Raw genomic sequence first — 25,133 nt, 5'->3', positions numbered from 1 at the left:
CAGTGCTACTTAAAAAGTCCTCGGCTTTGTCCTCTATCAAATTAGATGTATTCAATTTCTTATTGAACTACAAATCTCTTTTATCGGTTACCAGTTTGTTAAGAAAAAACAAACGGAGGGCTGAATTTGTGGAAAAAGAAACCTCCACCATTTAAAACACAAAGTGAATGGCTGGCGGGAATGGCTACATGTAATTACCGTGACTATTTATGCCTGCTACAATATATTAAAATGTTAGTTGGTGTGAGTGACAGAGTGAGGAAGACATGTGTTGGCCTTATCCACTGTAAAAAGGTCACCACCCACTACCCTGCTGTCTCTGCCTGAGGAGCGAGGCAAACGTAAATCCAAGTGGACTGAGGTCCATGCAAGTGACTCGTAAACACACGCATGCTCTAATAAAGGTCAACTACACCGACTGAAAGATCAAGCTGCGCGCTTCGACCTAATGTAACATTCAGTGGAAAGTGAAATGAACCCCGCTGACTTTACATAAGACATTTGTTTAACTTAAAACTATATTTACTAGTATTTTCTTTGTATTTGATTATTCTCTGGTTTCTCTGTTATGAAACTAGATACTAGAAGATAGTAAATGGAAATACTAAATAAATGAAAACATCCTTATGATGAATGATATCAATATATTCTCCATGATATCCGCTAAAACAGGGACATGGACAGTAGAGTGGGTGCTCATCTCGAATTTTAGCTCAAGAAAAATCAATATTGCATTTTTAATTTGCTTCCTATTGACTGTCCTGCTCATACCGTCTCTTCTTTATCGTTCCACAGTGGACTGTTGGGACGGACAGGACGGTGAGCCCATCGTTCACCACGGATACACCCTCACCTCCAAGATCCTCTTCAAGGATGTCATCGACACCATCAACAAATATGCCTTTGTCAAGAATGAGTATGTACAAACACATACACGCCCGCAACCACAGACGCACACACACACACACTACGTCTGCCTGTTTTTATTTTCTCTCCTTTATTCACCGTCTAACACATTCAGTCTGTCAGAATGCTCCAATAGATCACTTTCATGTATCGTCATCCTCCCAATGATGTCAACTGACAAACCATAAAGCGTGTGTGTACAGCGTTAATAAACTGTGGAAAACCCCCAGCAGTATATGCACATGTATGCTGTCAGATAACATTACAGGGTTGCATCACACAGACTATTGGATTGTAAAAGCATTAATCCTCCTTCTTGGAGGACAATGACAGTATTGGGTGGGTTTAATATGTTTGAAACATTTCTGGTGAAGGCTTTCCCTGATATTTTCATGTTCATGTTAAGGCATTGTTAGGTGGCAGCATGTGAGCTGATGAGTAAAATGTTATACCTAATCCTATGCTATCTGGAATAAATGCCAATAGAAATGGTTGTTCTGACGTATCTGGGTGCAGTGTGTTTATTTGATGACTGAGAATTCCCAGGTTAAAATTTACCAAAAGCTTGATGCTGATATTCTCATATATTTTTTTTTCTTTTATATTATTATAAGTATACAGTTGGTCTTTCATATTTATTATTCAGACTTTTATTTTTACATTTGCCATGTTTCTTATTAGGTATAGAGAAAAAAGCTGACAGTTCAAAGACATTTCATCAAATACATAATAACACGCACCGGAATGAAAGCCTTCGCACAAACACCATCATCATCCTCCTCACAGAATCTGCATCAGAAGGTGATAATCCCATCGACATGCACAGTCTGGAGGAAGCAGAGAGCGTCTCTATTTTTAGATCCTGTCTCTTCAAGTAAAATTAGGGAGGAACACTTGCTTTGTGTTCACACAAAGCAAGTGTGTACACCATCTCCAACAGATAATTGCCTAAAAAAGACCAGGTGAAAGGCTGCATTCCACATCAAAGAACCGTTAGATTTCCAGGGTGGCAAATGATGAACACAGGCAGATGGGGATGAAATTGGTAGGAAAACATCTATCTGACAAAATATCTGACCAAGCTGATATTTTGTAAATCAGTCTGTTCAACATGCTTGACCAAAAATCCTAATATAAAGTATTATAATTGAAATGTTTATGGTTATCCAGACTTGGTCTTTTATAATATTCTCATCTATAAATAAGAAGACATTGGAGTCTTACATTGATGAACGATGTGTCACTTACTCAAGTGTGCAAAATGTTGTTCCAAAGCAGTCTTTAAAAAGCCATTTCACAAAAACAGATTGTTTACTGACATTTAACTCGTCTAGCGGTGGCCTTATATTTAACTGTGACAATTTGTGTCAGCGCTAGACAAATGCATAACAAATGCAATCTAAAATAATGTTGTGTAGAAAATTCAATCAGATGTTTGATGCCTGAAAGTTTACAGATTCTTTAGAGTTATGTATTTTTTCCCCCTTACTATTAATTTAAATATGTATTATCTGAAAACCAAGGACGCAGTAGCACTACTACTAAAACCCCTTCATCTGGTCCTTTAATGATGACTTTAATATGTTCTAAACTCTGCCGCAAGCGTGGCACCACCGACACAAATTCTCCACCTTTCAGCCCTTTAACTCTCTCATGGTGTGTGTGCTTTTCCAGCTATCCAGTCATCCTGTCCATAGAGAACCACTGCAGTGTCCCTCAGCAGAAGAAGATGGCCCAGTACCTGATAGAGATCCTGGGGGACAAACTGGACCTGCCCAACTTCAAAGCCGAGGAGTCTGCCAAGCTGCCGTCGCCCGAGAAACTCAAGGGCAAGATCCTTGTCAAGGTGATGTCCGAGCGTGGGTGTAGACGTACGAGTTTGGATGTTTAAAAAAAAAGTTACCGATTCTCTCTGGTGCGAGCAGACAGTCCTCAGGCCATTATCTCAGCTCCTCGTTTTATTATCTGGAGTTTGAACCTCACGGAGCAGACTTCAAAGGCAGACAGTCGGGCTGATTGAAGGGATATGTGTGTAGATAGTGTTTGAATATGACATGTTTGGGAGAAGATGTACGAAAAAAACTAAAAAAGTTGACTGTGGCGAGGAATGAAAGGCATCAAGTTGTTTACGGACTGCAGGATGGCTCATTATTACTATGGAAAAACACTATCTTTGAGTCCAGACGACTTCAGATAATTGGTTGAACGTGTTGATGGCTGTGGATAAGGAGCAGTTCTGAATCGTCGGCTTCACTTCACAGCTGATAGGAGCTCTGAGCTGATAAAATATGTTGCTATGCTCATCAACGCCAACCTCAACTGATACCGTGTGTGCACCGCAAGCTGTGAGTGTGACAAAAGCCACAATAAATTAATTCACAACAAACATGCAGTAATGTAAAGTCAGAAATACACAAATACACAAGCAGAAAGAAATGCAGCAAATCCAGTCAACACAACAAAAGTGTTCCAGGCCTCCTAGGGGGAGTGCTGAGTGGAACAGCTTGATACTTACTTACTTAATTACAATATCATCCACCGTGTCTGTAATATAAACAGAATCTCGACGTGTCTCAACCCAAGCATGAATGAACTTAATCAAATCAACTTCAACTAAAGTACGTTTTAAAAGGCTATATGAGGATAAGCAGAGGCAAGCGAGCATGTTGGTGAGTAGCAGCAGCAACGACCCTCTGTTAACAGGTTAATGAGGCTCTACTTAGCAGATGCTACCTGACACGCTAAGGACTGCTCTGCCAGCTGTTGCACCGGCATTTACTACCTGTGTGTACAGTCGGCAGAGTATTAGTGATGTCACCAACATGTCAACAATGTGATTTACGACTTTGTCACTGCCCTACAAAACCCATGCTGTGCAGCCTAACTGTGAGCGCTAGGGTCAAACTACTATCAGCCTGCTGCAGGTCACCACCTCTTTGACGCTGGGACTGAGAGATGACTGAGTGGGACTGTCATTAGGAACTGTAGGAGTGGGGGCAGGGGCTTGCTGATGAGAGACGGGCAAGTTTTTATTCTTTTTTTATATACAACTGTAGTCAAAGCGGGAGGTGTGCGTTTTCTGGGTGGCTGCCTGAAGTATACAGTGCTGCAGGAAATGAATCTGTTCACATTTTTCTTCATTCATACATTCAAAATGGTGAAGGCTATACCAAAAAGAAATGCTGACATCAGACGCACGGCACGCCCATCTACAAACCAATCAATGTCCTGTATAGGGGGACGCAGCCCATGTAGGTGATGAAAACAGATTTAGGTATGTCAAAAAAGTCCTTAGTTTGGATCTTGGTGCAGACCTTTAGGTGTGAAAGGCCCCTTAAAGTCAACAAACTTACACAGTAATATCCAGCTGATGTCCTTCATCCACAGTATCAACATTTGTTCCACATTTTTATAGTTTATGGTCCTTTTTAAAAGCCCAAGGACATTCATATTGTCTGCCCTCTTCAGATGTGTTGCTTTATTCAGTTTCAGGTTCGGTTTCTGTTAATGTCTGTATGTCCTTGGTAAACTCACTTACTTTAAGTAGAAATGCTGTACATATTGCCTTGACAATATGTACGGATGATCAATGGGCAAACTCGAAGTGGGGTTGTTGTGCATAGTCAGTGATACCAGGAATGCCCCATCTAGCATCATTTCCATGACCTAGAGTCTAGACATTAATTGAATACAATGAATGTTGCAGCTGTTTAATATAATATGTAGCTGTAATGACTCTGTTCATTTTACCATCAGGGGAAGAAACTGCCTCCCAACATTGACGAGAATGCAGAGGAGGGAGACGTGTCGGACGAGGACAGCGCTGATGAAATGGAGGACGACTGCAAGCTGATGAACGGAGATGTATGTAGCCTTGTTTGGACATTTTTCTCTCCACTTAACATTAATCTCCTCTATCTACCAGTGGCAGTCTTTGTGTCCTGTGAAAAGTGACTATGGCGTGAATTCGGTTTGCTTCTGTCTTTCTCTCTTTCTGTGTGGCTATTTGTTCTCATTTCCTGCTCTTCTCTCTTCCCGTTTGTCCCTTCTTCTTCCTCTGCAACTCTTTCTTGCTTCTTCCACAGTGGAAGGTACAGTACTGTATACAAAGCCCATTCTCAACCGCTTCAGATATCTCACCCAGTCATAAACCATTCATCTCATCCTGCCTGTCAAGAAAAGCACTTCTTTAAAGATGCTCCATCGAATTGTGTTGTATGAGGATTCTTTATCTGGAAGCAAACATGCATATCAATAAGAGTCTTTTAGGTCTTGAATTAAAGGAAATAATTGGTCTTTTTTTCTCAGTATTTTGCTTCTTAGTTTATCTTCAGCTGGTAGTGTTTAGATGGCAGGTGTATTAACCTGTAGCTATTACCCTTTTTTCTCAAAAAGAACAAATGAGCAGCAGAAGGTTGCTTTCGAGTTAATTTGATCTTATTGCTGCTAATTATGGCCAGCGGGTTAAAACCTCCTTGAAAAGATGTTTGGTTCAAACTCTGGCAGCATGTGTGGGCATTTCTTCCCCTTTTTAATTAACTGCACTGACAAAAATAATCTGCTGAGGCTTCAGGTGCAAAAGGTATATCAATAATATATAAACAAATATATTCTATAAAATGTATTTCTTTCAGGGTGGAAATGCCTTTTGAAACCAGGTTTCAAATGAAGCTGGGCAATGCTTATTTATCTCTTTTTTGAAATAGATAAAAAGCTATGCCCAGAATAATAAAGGTATAATTTTCTAATTTACCAAGAAATAAGTAACCCCCCTGCATCATGTCCATCATTAAAAACACAATATTTGTCCTACAAATTCTGTCTGACCGGTCCGCAATGAACACTCAGAAATAGAACTCATTAGAACTCTTCATGGAGTGTGTTGCTGTTGCGTGTGGTCTGAAGTGCCTTATGGATGGACTCTGCCACCATGTGGTTGAACAGAGCATGTGCATATAGTTTAAGCAAAAGCATGGAGCAGTGATCTCTTACTAAGGACATCTTTCATTTATTGCAAGTCACAGTCATAAAGGATGTCCCACCATCATTCTCTGCCATTCTCTCATGTGGAAATGCTCACATTATTAACATGTCTGTTCATCAACCAGTGTGGGAGGTTCTGCATTATGTAACATGAAACAACAAAATATTGCTTAGAAAAAAACATGACATATTACTTTAATGTCATACATAGCATCATACTCCTGGAATGGTTTACTTTGCTAAAGCAACCATTGGTCAATTGGTTTGACGTGTATGTATTCAACGTATTGCTTCATCCTTTCTCCTCATGAGACGTGGGTTCTGGTAAAATCCTGCATGTTTATGTGTTCAAAATAAACAGTAAAGACTTAATGCACACATCTGTGGATCTTACTAAAGCACAGTGGAACCTCTAATTGGAGTTGAAGTGATAATGCTAAACGAAGTTGATGGATATTTAAATCGTACTTTTATTGCTTAGTTGTTCATGACAAGGTTGAAAAGCTAATATTCTGCTGCCAGAGCTGCTTCAGTAAAAGCCATTTTAATGAAGGTTTTTACATATTCCTTGGCATCTTTACTGTTGTTACTATTTCAATTAAAATATTTGCTATCTTTCAAGGTAAAATTAATAATAAATACCTTTCTCAAATGATTATAAACCCATATATTAAATTCCCAAATTTAGAGAGAGGCATTTTAAAATGGTTGGTAAGTCAAGTTCTGAACATGTAGTTATGCATCTGCAGAAAGAAAAACTCCTGAAGGAAATGAGAGAAGCTGCAGTTAGAGACTTTTCTCTTCTCTCTTTCAAATTGTACAAACTGGAGACATTATAGTGGCATGATAAGACAATGTTCTAAAGCTCAGTTGCCTACTATTATGAAAAAACCTTCAGCTGTGGAGCAGGCGGGCGGGTAAAATGTTTCGCAATTCCTGACATTCAAAAATGTGTAATTGTTCCTTCCTCCTCCAGACGTCAGCCAACAGGAAGCAAGTGGAAAACATGGCCAAGAAAAAGCTGGACAACCTGATGAAAGAGTCCAAGATCAGAGACCGAGAAGATCCGGACAACTTCAACGTGGCAGGCCTGCCTCCCAGTGACAAAACTGGCTCCAAGGTAAACACAGACAGAGAGTCCTTAATGTATTGGCTTGGCCTGCAAACAGACTAAAGCTTTTTACATTCATAAAAATTCTGCTTTCATCCTTGTTCCTTATTTTACTCACTCATCTCCCTCCTGTAATCAAGTCAGTGCCAGAACAAATCCCTGTGAAGTTGTGTATGAGTAATGGATCAATAACTATATCCTCTACTTTGTGAAAACACTTATCCCACCCCATCGAATAGTGATTTGAATTGTTACTGAATATGAATAAATCATTTGGATAAAAACAAATATCGAACTCTCAACAGACGCGAACAACAGGGCATTTGTTGTTTTCAAACTCGGAATGACAGCTTATAGATTGTTTTGCTCCAGGCTTATGGGACAAAATACAACGCATTTTAGATATTGATTTATATGATACCTTTGGGACATTAAAAAAAAAGAATATCCTTAAACTTATCGTTTTTGAATGTAATTGTTTTATTCAGGAATTGTTTTTCCAATATTGACTTTTTGTGATCTCATTAACTGTAATAGCCTCTCCTCTGCTGTCAGGGTAAAAGTGAGGATGGGACGGACACAGGGGACGAAGCCAATCCCAGCAGCAACAAGCGAACAAGCCGCTCCTTCATGGGGAGCTTCTCCAAACGCAAGGTTGTCAAATCTCTCCTCTCGTCGATGTGCTCTCTGTTTTACTCTTGGACAGCTGTACACGTTGATTAACTTCTTTATACGCTTTTGTTTATTCACAGAACAATTATGTGAATCCTAATTTAAACATCAACTTACTTGCCATTACTAAAATATTAACCAAGGATGCAGTCACACGACAGCATTCAACAAACCTATGCAAACATTCAAAGAATGCTCAGATTACCAAGTGAAACTATAAAGTTCTACAGCACTCTCTGCTTGAACTAGGAACAGCTGGCGACCCCACTTCAAATACTGCAAAGCTCAATACTTCCTGCTTTAATGAGCGGATCAGGTTAACATAGTTGTGGCCTACAGAGGAAAGTATGTATTAATATGGTGATCTATAGAATACAGCTGGATTTTGGGAACTAAAAGTACAGCATATGGATTTGAAAAACAGAAATTATCATTAAAAATACTTTTCTGTACTTTTACATTGTGAACTAAATCCCGATTTTTCAAGCAATCTGAAGACATCACTGACATTATTATTTACATTTTTTCAAACTTATGATTAATGAACACTAATCATTAGATGGTTAAATAATGACCACCACTGAAAGATGCTGCACTAGCTTTGAGTCTGTGTTCTCATTGCTTTTCACAGATGACCAAAATACTTGTGTCTCAAATGTTAGTGTTCCAAATCTTGGTCCAATTAATACAAATCTCTTGAAGCCTGTTACACATGAAGAGACCCCTCACCGGTCAATGACTCTTTCTCCTGCAGAAAAAGACAACCAAGCTGAAGAAGACGTCAAGCTTTGAAGACACAGATACAGACCAAGAGAGCACAAGTAGCGCCTCCCGTGCCCCCTTGCACCACAACAAGTATGCTACACACACACACACACACACACACACACACACACACACACACAAACACACGGACACATTGTAGTTTGTTACACAGAGAGGAGGGTGTTGACTTCTCCTATACATGTGATGTTAACGTAGAAAAGTAACTTGATATTAGCTTTATTTCAATGATTGCACATATCATTTTAGTAATACATAATCAGTTTTGTGGGGGTATTTTAATCTTCGAATATAGGTAGGAATGTTTAACCATCATATAAATATTTGAATGTACTGAGTCTATAACATCACCATGTTGTCTATGCATGTAAGCCCTGTCACACTTTATTATATATAATCATTGTGTGTGTGTGTTTACATATTCAACCTTTGACCTTGTTTGACCCTTTAGAAGGAAGAAGACCATGAAGTTATCCAGAGCCCTGTCTGATCTGGTCAAATACACGCGGTCTGTGGGTCTCTATGATATTGAGGCACAAGGTGAGCTGCTCTGTTCACCATAGCTAGTACAGCTTCAAGGACAGTGTAATATATGTATTCCCATTGTAACTTGTAGACAGGTCATTGCAAACATAATTCAAAAGTCTTCATTGAACCTCACCTGTTGAACCATACTTGATAACATTTGAACAAAATGGAAGTTTACGTGCCTCAGGGCAAAGAAAGAAACAAAGAAACTTGTCTCTGTGTTGTCCCTGGCAGCCAACTGCAGCTGGCAGGTGTCGTCACTGAGTGAGACCAAAGCTCACCAGGTGATGCAGCAGAAAGCTACGTCCTTCATCCAGTTCAACCAGAGACAGCTCTCCCGTATCTACCCTTCCTCTTACCGCGTAGACTCCTCCAACTTCAACCCCCAGCCCTTCTGGAACGCCGGCTGTCAGCTAGGTATGAGCTTAACCCAACCTGAACGTGTGCATCATAATACTCACTGCATTCAAAATGATCTGAACCACACTGCTGCCACGGCTATTATGATATCTGTCAATCAGCTCCACAGTTTCGGATCCTTCCCACAGGCTGTTCGTCAGCACCTGAACATAAAAAATAAAAATAAACAGCCTGCTAATGATATTGATATCAACTGCTTTGATTTCAGTCGCACTCAACTACCAGTCGGAGGGCCGGGTGCTCCAGCTCAACAGAGCCAAATTCTACAGCAATGGCAACTGTGGCTACATCCTCAAGCCGACCTGCATGTGTGAAGGTCAGCACATTGGAAATACATTTTTTTTTTTCATTTACGTCACATCATTTTAGTAGAACGTATTGAGTTTATTTTTTAACAACGACCTCAGGAATATTTCCAATTTGTTATTTCTGTTTTTCTCAGTCATAAAATCAGAAATTTTTCGTTTTCCTGCATACACTCATGATGTTTGAGTATAAGCATACTGACAAAGTACAGCAGTGTGCTACTTATTTAACTGTATGTTTTTTAATGAGATATCCATGTTGATGTTTTCTTATACATCATAATACATGTTATAATATTGATTGTAAACATGACAGACTTGCACTGTTTGCCTTTTTAAATATGTTCACAGTAAATGACAATGTCAACAATTATGTTGAATACGTTTTATTTTTTGGAACTTACAATTGACTTTTGTAAGTAAAGAGTCACAAATAAACTTGGTACTTTCTTTATTTTCGGTTGCAGGTGCCTTTGACCCCAACCTTGAAGACCCGCTGCTGGGTCAGACGAGGAAACAGCTGGTTCTGAAGATCATCAGTGGACAACAGCTTCCTAAACCCAAAGACTCTATGCTAGGGGACAGAGGAGAGGTACTGTACTTACCTTTTAAACATCTCAATTTCACTTTTGTTTTACAGCATTTCAGTTCATCACAGTGGTAATGTATAACTACGACCTCCACCTTACTATTTTGTTAAATACAAATAAATGCACTCTGTTTCATAGAAAGCCATCTTTGTGAATTAGGCCTGTCAGTCATGGAACTCCTGCAATAACCAATGGTGATGAGGATTTTCAGTCCAAGTATAGTGTACTGAATACTGTTCTAATGTACTAATACTGAATATTCCACAGTATAAAAAAAACTGCCAAACAAGAAGTCAAGTTGTGATCATTGAAGCTAAGGTCTTTACACCAGAGGAAGTGGTTGGTTTGGAGGAGATACCTTAATGCTGGCTGTAACGTCTTTCTGTCAGATCATTGATCCCTTCGTGGAGGTGGAGATCATCGGCCTCCCAGTGGACTGTGGCAAGGAGCAGACCAGAGTGGTGGATGACAATGGTGAGTTGATGGAGATGTGTCTTCATTAACTTCATAAACTTTGATCGATCAGGTCACCCTCTGGCCATAGACATAGCCTGTAATGATTCTGTTACAGTCTGTCAATTCATGAATTGGCAATGGAAACAAATTGTATTAAAAAAACTTAAATGCACTATGCATCTTATTTGTGTCTATCATTCAGTCAACATGCTTACATTATCAAACAATGAAACAGAGTAATTTTCGGGGGCATAGTTTGCACTCAGTTTATGAGACAGGAGTTGACAGACACTTGGCAAGCCAGCTACAGTAGCTCAGAGAGCCACTGTGTGAAATTCATCCGTGCGTCCTTGCATATCCTTCAGAGTCACTATCCGGTGTGACTGTTATTTAAAACTCTAGTTAAAGATACAGTGAGTCATTCATTACTGACCAGTTTGCTGTAAAAACCCATGGTCCATGAATACTGACTACTTTACTGTGAAGTGAGCCACACATTATGTCCCGCTGTTTGCATGAGGAGGAGGGTGGTTTGTTGTGGTTTGCCTTTGACATGCAATGTATGTATGTGGCGATTAGAGCAATATTGTGTATGTGTTTGTGTGTGTGTGTGTTTGAGCTGTCTGTGTGAGTTCTGATCAATAATTGATGAGCTCGGCTGAGAAGACGTGCACAGGCAGCACCTCTTAGTCTGCTCTCACACACACACACACACACACACACACACACCCTGAATAATTGATGAGTGCTGAGCTTGTTCTCTGACTCTTCCACTCTCTCTGCCCTCCATCTCAGTCACTGTCTCTCCTTTCTCTGTATCTGCTTAACTTCTCCCTTTTTATTATTTGTCATATTTTATCTACCTTATCTTTTGGCGTCTCTCAAATCTTTTTCTGTTTTTTCACTATTTCTCTCTCATCCCTCTGCTCCCATGCCACCCTCCACTCCACCCCTCCCACCCCCCGTCTGCCTGCGTCTGCTCCCTGGACGGTCCCGCAGGGTTCAACCCGATGTGGGAGGAGACTCTGGTGTTCACGGTGCACATGCCGGAGCAGGCCCTGGTGCGCTTCCTCGTGTGGGATCATGACCCCATCGGCCAGGACTTCATCGGCCAGCGCACCATCGCCTTCAACAGCATGATGCCAGGTAAGCTATGGCGGAGCACCTGCTTTTAGATGGAAATGTAACTGTATCTTTGACAGCTCATGATTCTATGTGACCTTCGTATTTGCATTTTGTTTCTGCTGTTAACGGTGATATCATTTCCGCGTATGACATGGTATTCAATCTGAAGATAGTACGATATATAAAAGGGCAAAGTGAAAGTTAAATAAAAGTATTTTTTTTTCCAATGTGATTTCAATTATGCGGTTTAATTCAGTTTATTTATTTTTAATTTGATCTGGTCGAATATTAGAAACTCTTCTATAAAAAAAGATCCCAAGATTACACTTTAGGAGTGTATTATTAACGGAGAAGCTCAACATTTTGGAAAATATGCTCATTTGCGTTATTTTAGAGAGCGAGATGAGAAGATTGATATCAAGTCTGTGAATACAACGCTGAAATAAGGTCATGGATAGCCTAGCTAAACTTAGCATAGAGCCTAGGAACGGGGGACAACACCTTGCTTGGCTCTGTCTTGAGTTTGAAAATACACAACTTCTGAAGCTCATTAATGTGTAAAGTTTTCCATCGCTAATTCTAAAGATTCAATTAACTTGATTGTGCTCTGGGCAGCTGTGTCATGTTGTTTGAAATAATAATATTGGCAAATACCCAATATAAATATTGGATGAGGGCCAAAAAAAAACTTGACTGGGAAACAAACGGATATTTAAAACAGATGATAAAATAACATTCAGTGGTTTAAAGGTTACTGTCGGTGCTGGACCTTGTTTGTGTAGATCAACAGTCCTCCCAGCACTTCTTTGCAAACTTCCCCCGCTATAGCAGAGGATACTTCTTGTTGAAGAACAGCCAAAACATATTTACACAACCCCAGTGATTAACCACAGTAAATCAGCGTCATACCATGAGTCTTTATTTGTAGCTCAAACACTGAAGTATGTTTTAGCTTGAACTCAGAACAGCAGCATGTACAGGCTTAACTCGCGACCATGTGTTCAATCCATAAAGACAAGTCTTTCACAAATAAAGCTTTTTTACAGTAAGGAGAATGGATTACATTGGGATGCTCATGATTATCAATGTAAATGAAAAGCTGAGAGTCTTCTACCAAGAAGTGGAACTTTTGCCTGAAGCTTCACATATGATCACCCGGCAGCAGTATATAGACAGAACATTACTAGACTATCAAGCCTTGAGGGATACCACTCCTTACAGTATGAATATTACTCCTTATCTAAAGTGGCGATCTTTTCTAAAGTGTACCGCAAGACTTCCACATCATGTGCTCCCTGAATATGTTTGACTTTAGACGATCTAGTAATATGATCAGATTGACAGTTCTGGATAGCAGTAGAATATCAATAATAGAAAACTTTATATTATGTGACTCTGTGATGTGTGTTTATGTACAGGTTATCGTCATGTGTACTTGGAAGGTATGGAGGAGGCGTCCATCTTTGTTCATGTAGCTGTGCATGACATCACTGGTAAGGTAGGTACTACAGAAAAAGCCGTCCGACAACGTACAACAGATCTGTTACCTTTGCTCTACAATTGAAATGTAACATAAAATTAGAGCATTACGTAACAGCTTCACACATTAACAGCTTTTCAAAACATTTGCGCATTTCTAGCATGTCACCCTGACTGTAAATTGATCGTATATATACTTTATATCATTGATTGATATTTTTGAGTTTCAATAATCTTATCTGCTGTTAATCATGTGGCATATTTAACAGTGTAAAAAAACTGTTGTAATAGAGATATATCCTCCCAGCCAATTTATTGATTGTGAAATGTTCATTGGTAAATTCAGGGCTTTGTATAGATGGACTAGCAAGACTAATAGTGATTATTTTTTTCCAAATAATTCACCCGCTGTACCTTTTTTTTATTTCTTCTGCACATCCCTCTTTCATTTTCTTGCAACAAAAGATTTTCTAATAAGTAGCTATATAACAATTTTTCCAAAATGAAATGTAGTCTTTACATTAGCAAAGTTGATTGAATAAAACAATTGCTCAGCAAGAAGGAAATTGTGTTGTGGTAGATATATTGACAGCGTGTATTATTGCTTTTATTTCATTTTCAAAGTATTGCTTCATAAATATTGCAGTCATTGCCGTCACCACACAAGCTTTGCATTTCTTTCCCCCGTGACCCTCTAGCTCCAAATGCACTCAGCGGTGTCCAGCCGTGTTGTAAATGACCGCTCTGTTGTTCACATTGTCCTTACTTTGAACTTCCTCTTTCTCAGCTGTTGCTTCCTGTTGTGATTTCTCTCTTACCATCTCTCTTTCATCCTCCACCTCTCTGATTTTCGCTCTCTTCCTGTGTCTTGTTTGTGATTTCAGTGGACCCCTCTTTTTCCAAACGCTCCATTTAGAGGCAGGAAATTTTTAGGAGCCCTGAAGCTGCCACTCAAAACTCAGGTGTAGTGAGACCCAGTCGGCATCATGCATGAGCCACACGCTCGCTCCACTCTCTCTTAGCCAGTGACACCCCACTACACACCCTCTTCTTGTCACCTAACTGCAAGCATTTAAAACAATTCGGCCAACTCATGCCTCACATGAGTTATGAAGGCTTGACCTGCCTGCTTCCTCATTGCCCTCCCCCGAAAAGTAGATCCAATGTCATCAACGTACACAGTGAAAGAGCTGGATAGAGAAAAGAGAAATGTGAGTCAGGAAATCTGCCTGAAGCCAGTGACTTCTCCCTGGTGGTTTTTTGCTGAGAGCACTTTTTCCTCTCAACTCTGGAGTTTTTTTTTAGTGTACTGCACTGCAGGGGTATTCAGTTCAAGTGCCTTTGAGGACATTTGTTTCTCTTTTTTTCTGTACCCTTGTTTTTTGATTCCTTTTGTCTGCTATTTTCTTTTTTCTTCCCTTTAGAAACTGTCTCTACAGTGTTTTCCAACAGTTCTTAATTGTTGGATGTCTATTTTTTAATTAATGAATTAATTTTTTATCATGACATTTCAGATTGTAATGGCACAATACAGTAGCAGTGTCTTAGGAAAACCAATCTAACATTTGGTTGAAATGGTTGCTCTGAATGTCTAGTCTGTTTCTCCCTTTTTATGATTTTATATTTTCATAATATTTGACTTCTTCTTCTTTTCTTCTTCTTGTCTTTTTTTATGTCTAGACTGTTGCTTCTCTGTTGATAAATAATTAACCGGTCAACAGTCAGACTTTTTGGATCTACTTCTTTCACATTGTATTAAACTTTTGATTAAAAGTAATTGCAATGAATGGAGTATACGATGCCTTGTCCCACTAAATCTCCATTTGATTTGGCAATTCTGTGGTCGAATCAATGTAATATACAAGGTGGTCTACTAGAGTGAGTTTCCCTGTCATCAGTGTCTAAATGTCCATATCATTGTCATCATGTTTGCCCCAATCATTGTGACTGTTGACTATTATCATGGAACACCTTATCACACAGGAAACAAGACAATACAATGTTTGATGTTTGAAGTCTATTTAGCATGAATATAAAATGATGAAACAGGTCAATTGTTTGAAGGCAAACAAATAACTTTTTAAATTTCTACATATAATAGTCTTTTGTAGTCACTTTATATAATTGTAGATGTAAACACAACCTGGGATACTCTGTGTTTTTGAGGTAGCTTTAGGAAGCTTCAAGCATGTGTTTGCCTAACCAATAATTTACCACATGTGCTGTATACATATGTGTAGGTGTTGAACATGTCTAACCATCTAACACTGAGTCCAAGTGGAATTCAAAACCTTTAAAGCTAGTCAGTGTGGATTACAGCTGAACTGAGTGATGATTTGAGAGACTTCGTTATAATTAACATTTCTTGGGTAAATGTAGATATCCATGGAATTGGTTAACTTTTAAGCATGCTCACTATTCCATAACCTTCCATGTTTGATTACACTAATGCAACGTGAACCAGTGCTACCTGCATTATGGCAAACATTGTCCTTGTATGAGTTTTCTGTGAAGGAAATTCTGGTTTTCTAAGATTCAGTGTGTGTTTGACGAGAATGTTTTGTGTTTCTTGTCAGGCCAGAGCAGCCACCGGCATAAAAGGGCTGTTTCACAGAAACCCAAAGCAGTCTTCCCTAGACAGCCATGCTGCTGTGCATCACAGCCGTAAGCACCCATTCGGTGCCCACCTCCTGCGCCGCACTGCCAGTGCACCCACCAAAGGCCAGCCCAAAATCAAGAAGGGCTTCCCAGAGATCGCCATCGACACCAAAGACAACAGCTCAGAGGGCGCTAGTGAGGACCGAGAGTCTGAGGACAGGCACAAGGCCTCTGCTGCTGCCCCTCACCAGCCCACAACACCACAGCACCGCAACGGGGACTCGCTGGCATCCCACCAAGCCAAGGGTCCCTGGGATCGTCCTGACACCAATGGGGCTTTTCACCCTGAGGATGGTAAAGGTAAGAGCCAACTTTTTGCTCATCGACGACCCATGAGTGAGCCTCTCAAACGGGCCAGTCGGCTCCGCTTCCATGACCCTCTGGACACGAAGCCAGGGGTGTTTGCCCGCGTCGCACTGAACAGCTCGGGGAGCGTTGGGATTACTTCCAACTGCATGACATGTGTGATTGGCTCCAAGGAGAGTCCTGAGGCTGAAAGAAAGGGTCAGGTTAAGGAAAGGAAGGGAAGCAAGTCCAAAATGTCAGATAGGGAGAAACAGGAAATAAGTACTTGCACTTCATCGATCAAAAGACAAGATCCAATAGCAAATCCCCTCGCGGCCCAGACAGAGTCAGAGTTGTCTCCCGACCCCAAGTCATGTGCGGAGGCCCAGTTTCAGTACTCGCCCCAGGCCCTTCCTCGACCAATTCCCTTCCTCAGATCCTCAACAAGACAAACTCTTGGTGCCCAGCACATGCGACCCCAGTCTGATTTATCACAGAGAAACACACGGTCCTCCAGCGTTCCGCGAAGACGCTCCCGTAATACTATAACACCAGTGCAAAGCCTTGCACCAGACTGCAAGGCCAACCTCTGTTTGCAGCAGGAAACACCCCCCAGCTATGGTACTCTTTGTGGCACGAAACTCAGCCCGTTCATAAACATTAATGCAAATGGAAGTCTCTTGCTCAGTGACAGTAGCAGCTGTGACAGCTTTAGCAGCCTGAGCAGCTTGGAGTTGCCTCCTATGCTGCCTCCACGTTCTGTCCTCGACAACCGCAAGAGGGCTGTAGGCACACTGCAGCGCGAGATGAATGCCCTGTTTGCCCTGAAAATGGAAGAGTTGCGCCATAAGTCCCCCATGTTCTTCGCTGGTAAGATGAATCTGAGGCAGCATTAGCAATAACCCAGTAGTGGCTGTAGTGGGCTGTTTATGTAGACCGTAGACTTCCCGTTAGTCCGCCATAGCAAGACCTCAAATGTGTATGTAGCGTAATGCTGTCCGAAACATGTGAGACTTGACAATAAGGGTAACGGTAAGTCAATGCTTTGTTAAGCATTAACTATACTTAGTTAACTTATGCTATGCATTAACTAAGCATTAACTAACAGCTAATTAATGTAAACTTATTGTAAAGTGTTAGGAAACATCTCTTTACTGCAGTGTGTACCTGTACATTAGACTAACCTTGTCACCCCACGTTCCCCTGATAGTTTGAGGACAAATCTAATATCCCACACATTACTTCCATGGACTCCAATTAGAGATCAAGTTCCGCTTTCTGTAGCTTTCATCCAAGAATGATCCCTGATTCTATTTCAATGAATTGATTCCAATTTCCCATCTCCTGTCATGTCTTAAAATATCTCACCTGGTACTTCACCCATGCTTGACAGATGAAAAGAGTGGTAAGTTTTAACCTGAAATAAATAGAAGTAGTTTACATTTGTGTAACTATTTGATGAGTACATAAATACATAGAATCAGAGCACAATCTCATTTGACATGTCCCCCGCCTAGCAGTCGCTACGAGGAGTGCAACACAGTTCCAAACAATTTACTACAGGCTGTCTAATCCAGACCAGTAAATCAAATCATGACAATATAATAATAACTTCAGTTTATTTCCAGCTGGATAGATTAGACGATATCTTGGTTGCTGTGTTAACAAGTTATTCTAGGATGCTATTAACTACTCTTACCTTACTTATCCTTGGGGGCGCCCTTAGCTCAGTTGGTAGGGCGTCCCCCCCCGGGCCGGGCCCAGCAGCAGACCCGGGTTTGATTCCCGCCCGCGGTCGTTCTCTGCATGTCACTCCCCTCTCTGCCCCATTTCAACTCTGTCTCTACACTATCAATAAAGCATAAAAATGCCAAAAAAAACATTGAAAAAAAAAAAAAACTTACTTACCCATAAAACACATAAGAAATGTAATGTACTTCTGACCAAAAAAAATATAGAATCTCAGTGCAGGACTGCAGGGCTAATATGTTAAAGAGGACCTATGATACTTTTCGACTTTTATGACCTATAAACGTTGTTATAATGATTTATAGTCATGTTTAACCATACTAGCGTATCAAATAATTACGTACATGCATTTCGACGTATTCCCTGCTGACCGTCTGGGGTGGCTATGCAGAGCACTAAACACTATGGCAGCCGGTCGAGAAATAACTTGTTCAAATTTCCGGGTATCGTGAGTCACGTACCCGGATGTTTCCATGTATGGTAATGCTGCTCAGGCAAGCTCCGGCTGCATGCCCCCACCTTCCTGAAAATCTCCCGCTGCTGGAAGGAAGGTAACCAATCACAACGGAGTGGGGTTTGCAGCAGGGGGGGAGGGGCGGAGAAGCTCAAAGCAGTGTGTAGAGAGAGACTGCTGTGCTCGCTAGGGTAAGAGGAAGAGTGTCCCGAAAATCTACATAGTTTTTTGTGATGTGATTCGTGTCAGGTTGCTCTATAGCAAGAAATTAAGACCAGAAAAGTAGTATAATAGGATCTCTTTAAGTAAGGAGTAATGACCAAACGTTATTTGGTGTGACATTTGTTAGAGCAGATTTAGATTTAATCTACCAAATCTTATAATTAACTTAGAAATTCAATCTTAAATAATTTTAGACACATTTACAGCCATTTTCCTAACTTTATTCTGATATTATGCTTATTCTTGTAAATTATTTGTAGGGTAAAACTAACCTGTCTCACTACAGTCTAAACCCAGCTCACGTTCCCTATTAGTGGGTGAACAATCCAACACTTGGTGAATTCTACTTCACAATGATAGGAAGAGCCGATATCGAAGGATCAAAAAGCGCCGTCGCTATGAAGGCTTGGTTGCCACAAGCCAGATACCACCTGATTTAAAACCCAAAAAGTCAGAAGGGTCGTGGGGCCCCCCTGTACTGACCTGTATTCAATGGAATGACATAGCCTACCAACTACAGCCTCTACAAAAAAATTATTTGCATTCAATTCAAATATTGAAACTTTCAACTGCATGACTAATAACTGGCTGAGCACTGGAGGTCACCAGACAATGCAACTGTTCTGCTTCCCCTCCTCCTTTACATGACATATTTCCAGTTCCTACTGTCTCAGCTGTCTCTCAGTCAATGTGTCCATCATTGTTTTTACTACCAAAATGCATCTTGTGGAGAAAAAGCACAACGTACATTTAGGAAGTTGAATTTAATGGCATTGGCTTCAAAACTAGGCTGATGTGTGCAGACATCTGTTAAGACATACTTGTTGATACAATTATCAACATCTACAGTATCTTAGCAGCTTTACTTATTGTCTTTTATTTTCAGTGTAAAACTAATGCTGTTTGTTCTCATGTCATGTAGATTCTGCGAGAACTTCTCTTTTCAAGATGCTTTCTCTGTCCTGTAAACTGTTTCCTTGCCTGAGTTCTCCCTCTTCTCTCCAGATTTGCTAAACTCCTTTTTTCCTCTCTGTCCCTTTTGCACGCCTTCTCTGTTCCTAGTGCAGAATTGAGGGGATGACCAGAGCCAGGTAAACCTTTAAATGCATCCTAGGCATCCTTCACCTTCACTTCACCCATCAGTCTCTGTCTCACCAGCCTGCTTCTCTCATGTCCCATGTGTCCAGGCGTTTGACATCCATATTCTCCTTCATTTTCCTAATTTTCTTGAAACTGAAAAACTTAGAATGACATCAGTGGACGTAATGAGAGCACCATGCCGGCTTTGTCTGTTAACATCATTGAAAGCAAGGTGTGCAGGTCCAGGCAGGGAAACTAACTGTGGGCGAGTGGTAAAATACATTTTTGGTTTATCACTTTTCACTGTGGTATATAAACTGTACAATATTTCGAGTCTGAAACATAATTTTTGTTGTGCTGCAACTTCTGTCTAATTCTCATAATGATGACCAATTATTATATCAACCTACTCGTCATTGACGTTGTTGAGATCCGGGATCATGGTGACATCACTAAAACAAGTCTGATAGGTCAGGAAATACACAAACTAGTATTTTGAAGATAACATGAAGCTGAATGCAAATCCCCCAGTCTGTGGTAAACATGTATCACAACACAATGGGACAAAGTTGAATGAGGAAGTTGGTCGGGACAAACAAACTAACTTAAGGAACAGTTTTGACTGTTGCAAAAATGTATTTCTTGACATTAGTTACAGTAGTTTGACAATAATTTTAACTAATTTCCACTAACTAGTTATTTCTTGAGCTTCCTAAAATATCTCACGGCCTTCACCATTAAATGGAGTCACACAGACTGCTAAGCAATCATGGCAACAACAGAGCAACCCCATTTGTTTCTTAAGGCCATAAGATGCAGTGAAATGCTCGTGTAGAGACCAGTAATTGAGTAATTGTGATGGCCGAATGCGAATTCTTCATGCTTCATGCTTAAGAAGGTCATTGTGTGGGCTATTACAAAACCAGAACCTATCTGTGCATCCATAGTTTTCAAGCAGGTAGTTAACACTTTTACGACCAGAAAGCTTTTAGCGACCATCAAGTACATTGATGACGGAGATACATGACATTGTTCTCTCTCTTTTTCCATAGACTGTTCCACGGTGCACACATCAGATCCACCTCCATTTCTTGCACTAGACTCTGAAGACAGCAGGAACACACGTTTCATCCTCTCCACTATTGAAGAGAGCCTGTCTTCAGATCACACCTCATCTACACCACTACACCCACCATCCACAGCAATAAATACGGACACCACATCGACTGTCCCTTTGAATGGGGCAGTCAACAGTCCTCTCAACGTGAGCGGGGACCCTGAGAATCCACCTACCCTCTCCAGAACCACCTTATTCCCTCTGAACAACTCGGCTGAGCAAACTGTAGCATCACATTTTAGTCAAGACGCCCAGAACAACAGAAGCACTCATTCACTCATGGCGAACACACCAAACCAGAGAGAAAACCAAGATGCTCTCACAGAAAAGAAAAATTATACAGCAGAGGTTAAGTCTGGCCTCAGAATGGAAACTCCTAGAACCCCTGTAGCCCCTGCAACTCAGACAACCCAAGTCAGGAGAGGACTTTTTAGCAACCTGCCATCACATCCACCAGTAAGAAGAGCAAAGAGTGAGGGTCATGTACGGCTGGCTGTAGCCTCCTCTGCGCAGGCCCAGTCAACAGTACCAGAAGTCTGCACAGATGCTACTATGAACGACCGCCTTTGGAGTAAGTTGGAACCAGGAAGCCACCGAGACAGCATGTCCTCCTCCTCTAGCATCTCTTCCAGTGACACCGTCATTGACATGTCCATGCCTAACCTGGCAAGGAAGAGCCTGAGCAGCCTTCCCACATCCAGTGGCACCTGCGACCCCCCCTGGGTCAACTACCGTCACTCGGCATTAGTCTCCTATGATGCCCTGCGAGTCAGCAAGAGCAAATCTAACCCCAATCTTCAGCGAAGTGAGTGCCCCATAGATGAACTTAAGCCCCGTCCCCTGCAGCCCTCCCAGGAACCATCTGTGGACTCACCCAGCAGGCTGACTCAAAGGAGGCACACCTGGAGCCGGCTATACATGGAAGGGCTCAAGCAGTCTTCAGCTAGCAAGCGTTCCCCTGTAGCTACCCCATCAGCTACGGCTTCCATGTCCAAAAGCCTTGGAGATCTGACCTCTGATGACATTTCCTGTAACTTTGACAGCAAGTACCGCAGCATCAGCCGCAGCTTCATTGTCAGGCCAACAAGGGACCAGTTCCGCAAGGGCAGCCCGCATAAATCTCAGCCTGCCAACAACCTGACGGAGCAACTGCGAAAGTTGACTGATGTGGAGCCCCTGACTCCTAGTGACTTCAGCCCTGTAAACAGGTCTGGAGAGTCACAGGAGGAGTATGTAGATGAAAGCCTGGTGCGACGGACCTCATCAAGGAGCCAAAGCAGGGTGCGATACATTGCAAACAGAGCCAAGAAGGCCCAGGAAAGGCAAAGGCTCCAAGGCCTGGTACAGGGCAGAAGTGCAAGCTTTAGCTTTACTGGTAGCATTAGCAGTGGAAATAGCGGTAGTCCCATTGAGGAGCGGGGGAACCCAGAAGGAGCATGTTGCGTGTCCCAGAGTCCCTGCTCCAGCCTGGACCTGTTGAGTCAGCTTGCCCCTTTCAGCACATCGACACCTAGACAGTCCCAGTCCATGCACCCCAGACCCTGAAATCAGTGATGTCCTTTTCAGGCTCAAACTCTAAGAACTGGCTGACTTGGAATTGAGCATGAGAGACACAGCTAGAAACTTGTTTGGAATACAATTCAGTTTTTCCTCAATAGGATTTTTTTTTAAATTGAACATCTTGCAGAATATCTCACAGGGAAATGGTTCAAAACGATTATTTCAATGTCTCTCAGAAAACTATGTTCCAGTAAATTAGTAATCCACGAACTATCAATTGTACATCTTGAGGTTTTGCAAGATCCATTTTTAATCTGTGCTTTCAGAAATTGTACTGTCTTTGTCTTGAAGCTACTGGAGCACAGTTCTTCTGACAGCATCTACTACTGCTCTGTCGTCTGTTTGCACAAAATGTTAGAAATATGCCAGAATGTATTTAGTGAAAAATACCTGGAGTTTTTATATAGCTGTTTTTGTTTACTGTGATCTACTCTCGTGTTAAGTATTTTTTGGAACTTCCCATGAGCATACAGTAGCAATAGATCACAGCTAGAGGACAGGATTTTAAATGTTCCACTTTAACTTGTTGAACACTAGATCATGTTTGTTCAGCTTTATCAGCCCATCCATCCACTAGCAATATTTTTAAAATGATTGCATAGTATCATATTGAAGATAATGTACAGATTAATGCTAAAACTGAGGCTTGTCCATGTCTTTGCTGAAAAAAACGGGAAGGATTTATTCCTACAGTGCAGGACAAAATGTCTTTATTTTTATTTTTTCTTATGTAGTGGTTACATTGTAATTTGACCAAACTGCCAAATTTTGGCTAACCTTCCTGATCTGTGACATGTCGCAGCACTGAGATCATGTACTTTTAAAGGAGTGTACACTAAGTATAGCTCTTTATAGTTGACTGCATGTCTTTTTATGCACTGTAATGTTTATTCCAAGGCTGTGCTTTATTTCACAAATACTTTTTACATGAAGATTGTTAACATTCCAAACGTCTTTTTCGGGTCATCTGATGGAGGACACGAGAGCATCATGTCTGAAACCCTGTGTTCTCATTGGCTTGTGGCACTAATACAGTATGGAATTTACCATAGCACGTTTATTTGTCAGCCTGCTGTATTGTTTGCACTGCCATGCCAGTTCTTTGAGCAAAAATGTATGTATGTTCAGACAAAGTGTAATTATGCCCTGAATAAAAATCTTAAACAATATTATTGAAAGTGTCACAGCTCATTTATTTCATTTACACTTCATCTGTCAACTGTTGTGTCTTCGCTCAGAGACAAAGACGAGTTGTTAACAAGCCGGTTATACTGAGTCTTATACAAGCTGACATCTAAAAGCCTTTGGCCTTGGTTTTGGCAGGGTCCGCTTGCTACTCTAATTATGGACTCTGCTTGGGTCTGTGTTTACCAGCCATCAACTCTCTCAACCTCTCTGTCTTAACATCGCAAGACCGCCTGTGGGAACGAAGAATGTTTCTGAACAAAGACTTGAGACTACAGAGAGACGACAAGCTCAACCAGCTGTTAAAGAAGAGAAAAAACATCTTTTCAGCGAAGCTGCCACCCAAGTATAGTTTGTTTAGGGTACAAATCAATTTACATTGACTTTCTCAGATCCAAGACTGTGGTGTAAAGAGTACTCGTATTAATGCAGGTTGTGTACATTGTTAAACATATGACAAAGCATGGATTTATGCATACCGTTAAGGAACTAATGAATATGTGTTGCTATGAGCTTCATTTTAATAACCACTTGAATGTAAATAAATTCTGCAATAAACAATTTGATTTGCCAGCAATTGTTGGGTCAAACTGACCAGTAACCTAAAAGTCCTTTAATTGTAGCCCTTAAGCTATAGTACAAAACCTTTTCATATAAACTAATGTAATCACCAACCATAGTTGTCACAAAGATGAGTAATGGTAATAGCTCTACAAAATAATCTGTACTTTTCAGTATGGCAGTTTTTACAAACTGGCGTGACACTGGTGCTGGAGCTCAAAAACTCCAAGTGCCAAACATTTTTCAGTTGTTGATTCTACTGCTAAGAATAAAACCTGGACATACAGCGGAAAGTATAAAATCCATGCTAAATATCGAAAGGCGTACCTCATGGAGATGTGCCAAATGTTTTTGTTGTAATTACTCATGGATGCAACAGAAGTTACGCACTATAGCTCTATCGTCTTTGAAGCTAAACGAAACAAAAAAAAAATCCATGCAGCCGGTTCTCAGGACGGGGATTTGTCAGTCAAGGGTTTGTCCATTGTCATTTCTGGTTTCCAAAGCTGATGGCCCCCACTGGTGAGCTGTCACACACTGCCAGGCCTCTTCCTCAGCTCTGTAAGACTTTGTGAAGCGTGACATGCTAATTTTTAGTGCCACAGACTCCTCTACAGCCAGCACACAAACACAAAAGACAACTTCATTAGGATTCCACGAAAACCACTGAGTCCCTTTTAAAGCCGCATTTATCTGGACAGTTTGGCAAGGCTTCGCCTCTCAACTGCAACCTCCAAGCCCTGTCTAGTACTTTAAGCCTGAGAGAATGTTTTTTTTTGTCTCACAGAATGAATGCGGCCCCTCCTTTCAAGATGAAATCACTGCTTTCTTTTGAAGCATTTGTGCAAATAAATCAATGTTGGTCTGTTGAACATTGCTAATGCGATTGAATTTAGTTTTTTGC

General features: G+C 40.9%; 1 protein-coding gene across 3 annotated transcripts in view; it reads left to right on the top strand.

Annotated features, from left to right (window-relative positions):
* Nucleotides 1-23,626, top strand: part of plch2a (phospholipase C, eta 2a) — a 156,818-nt gene extending 133,192 nt beyond the window's left edge. For 2 of the 3 annotated variants that reach the window (XM_080031386.1, XM_080031387.1), the window contains exons 9-23: nucleotides 796-916; nucleotides 2,581-2,752; nucleotides 4,663-4,770; nucleotides 6,866-7,009; nucleotides 7,538-7,654; nucleotides 8,427-8,527; nucleotides 8,907-8,995; nucleotides 9,218-9,400; nucleotides 9,612-9,719; nucleotides 10,176-10,300; nucleotides 10,688-10,772; nucleotides 11,754-11,900; nucleotides 13,298-13,377; nucleotides 15,935-16,316; nucleotides 20,859-23,626. In XM_080031386.1, coding sequence (XP_079887512.1) covers nucleotides 796-916; nucleotides 2,581-2,752; nucleotides 4,663-4,770; nucleotides 6,866-7,009; nucleotides 7,538-7,654; nucleotides 8,427-8,527; nucleotides 8,907-8,995; nucleotides 9,218-9,400; nucleotides 9,612-9,719; nucleotides 10,176-10,300; nucleotides 10,688-10,772; nucleotides 11,754-11,900; nucleotides 13,298-13,377; nucleotides 15,935-16,316; nucleotides 20,859-22,468 — 3,572 coding nt within the window. In that variant the 3' untranslated portion in view covers nucleotides 22,469-23,626. The remainder of the gene's footprint in view (nucleotides 1-795; nucleotides 917-2,580; nucleotides 2,753-4,662; nucleotides 4,771-6,865; nucleotides 7,010-7,537; nucleotides 7,655-8,426; nucleotides 8,528-8,906; nucleotides 8,996-9,217; nucleotides 9,401-9,611; nucleotides 9,720-10,175; nucleotides 10,301-10,687; nucleotides 10,773-11,753; nucleotides 11,901-13,297; nucleotides 13,378-15,934; nucleotides 16,317-20,858) is intronic. The other variant, XM_080031388.1, reaches the window with a different exon arrangement.
* The last annotated feature ends 1,507 nt before the right edge of the window (nucleotides 23,627-25,133 follow it).

The sequence above is a fragment of the Ammodytes marinus genome, assembly GCF_949987685.1.
Source record: "Ammodytes marinus genome assembly, chromosome: 7".
Lineage (NCBI taxonomy): Eukaryota > Metazoa > Chordata > Actinopteri > Uranoscopiformes > Ammodytidae > Ammodytes > Ammodytes marinus.
This window is presented reverse-complemented; position numbering and strand designations above follow the sequence as displayed.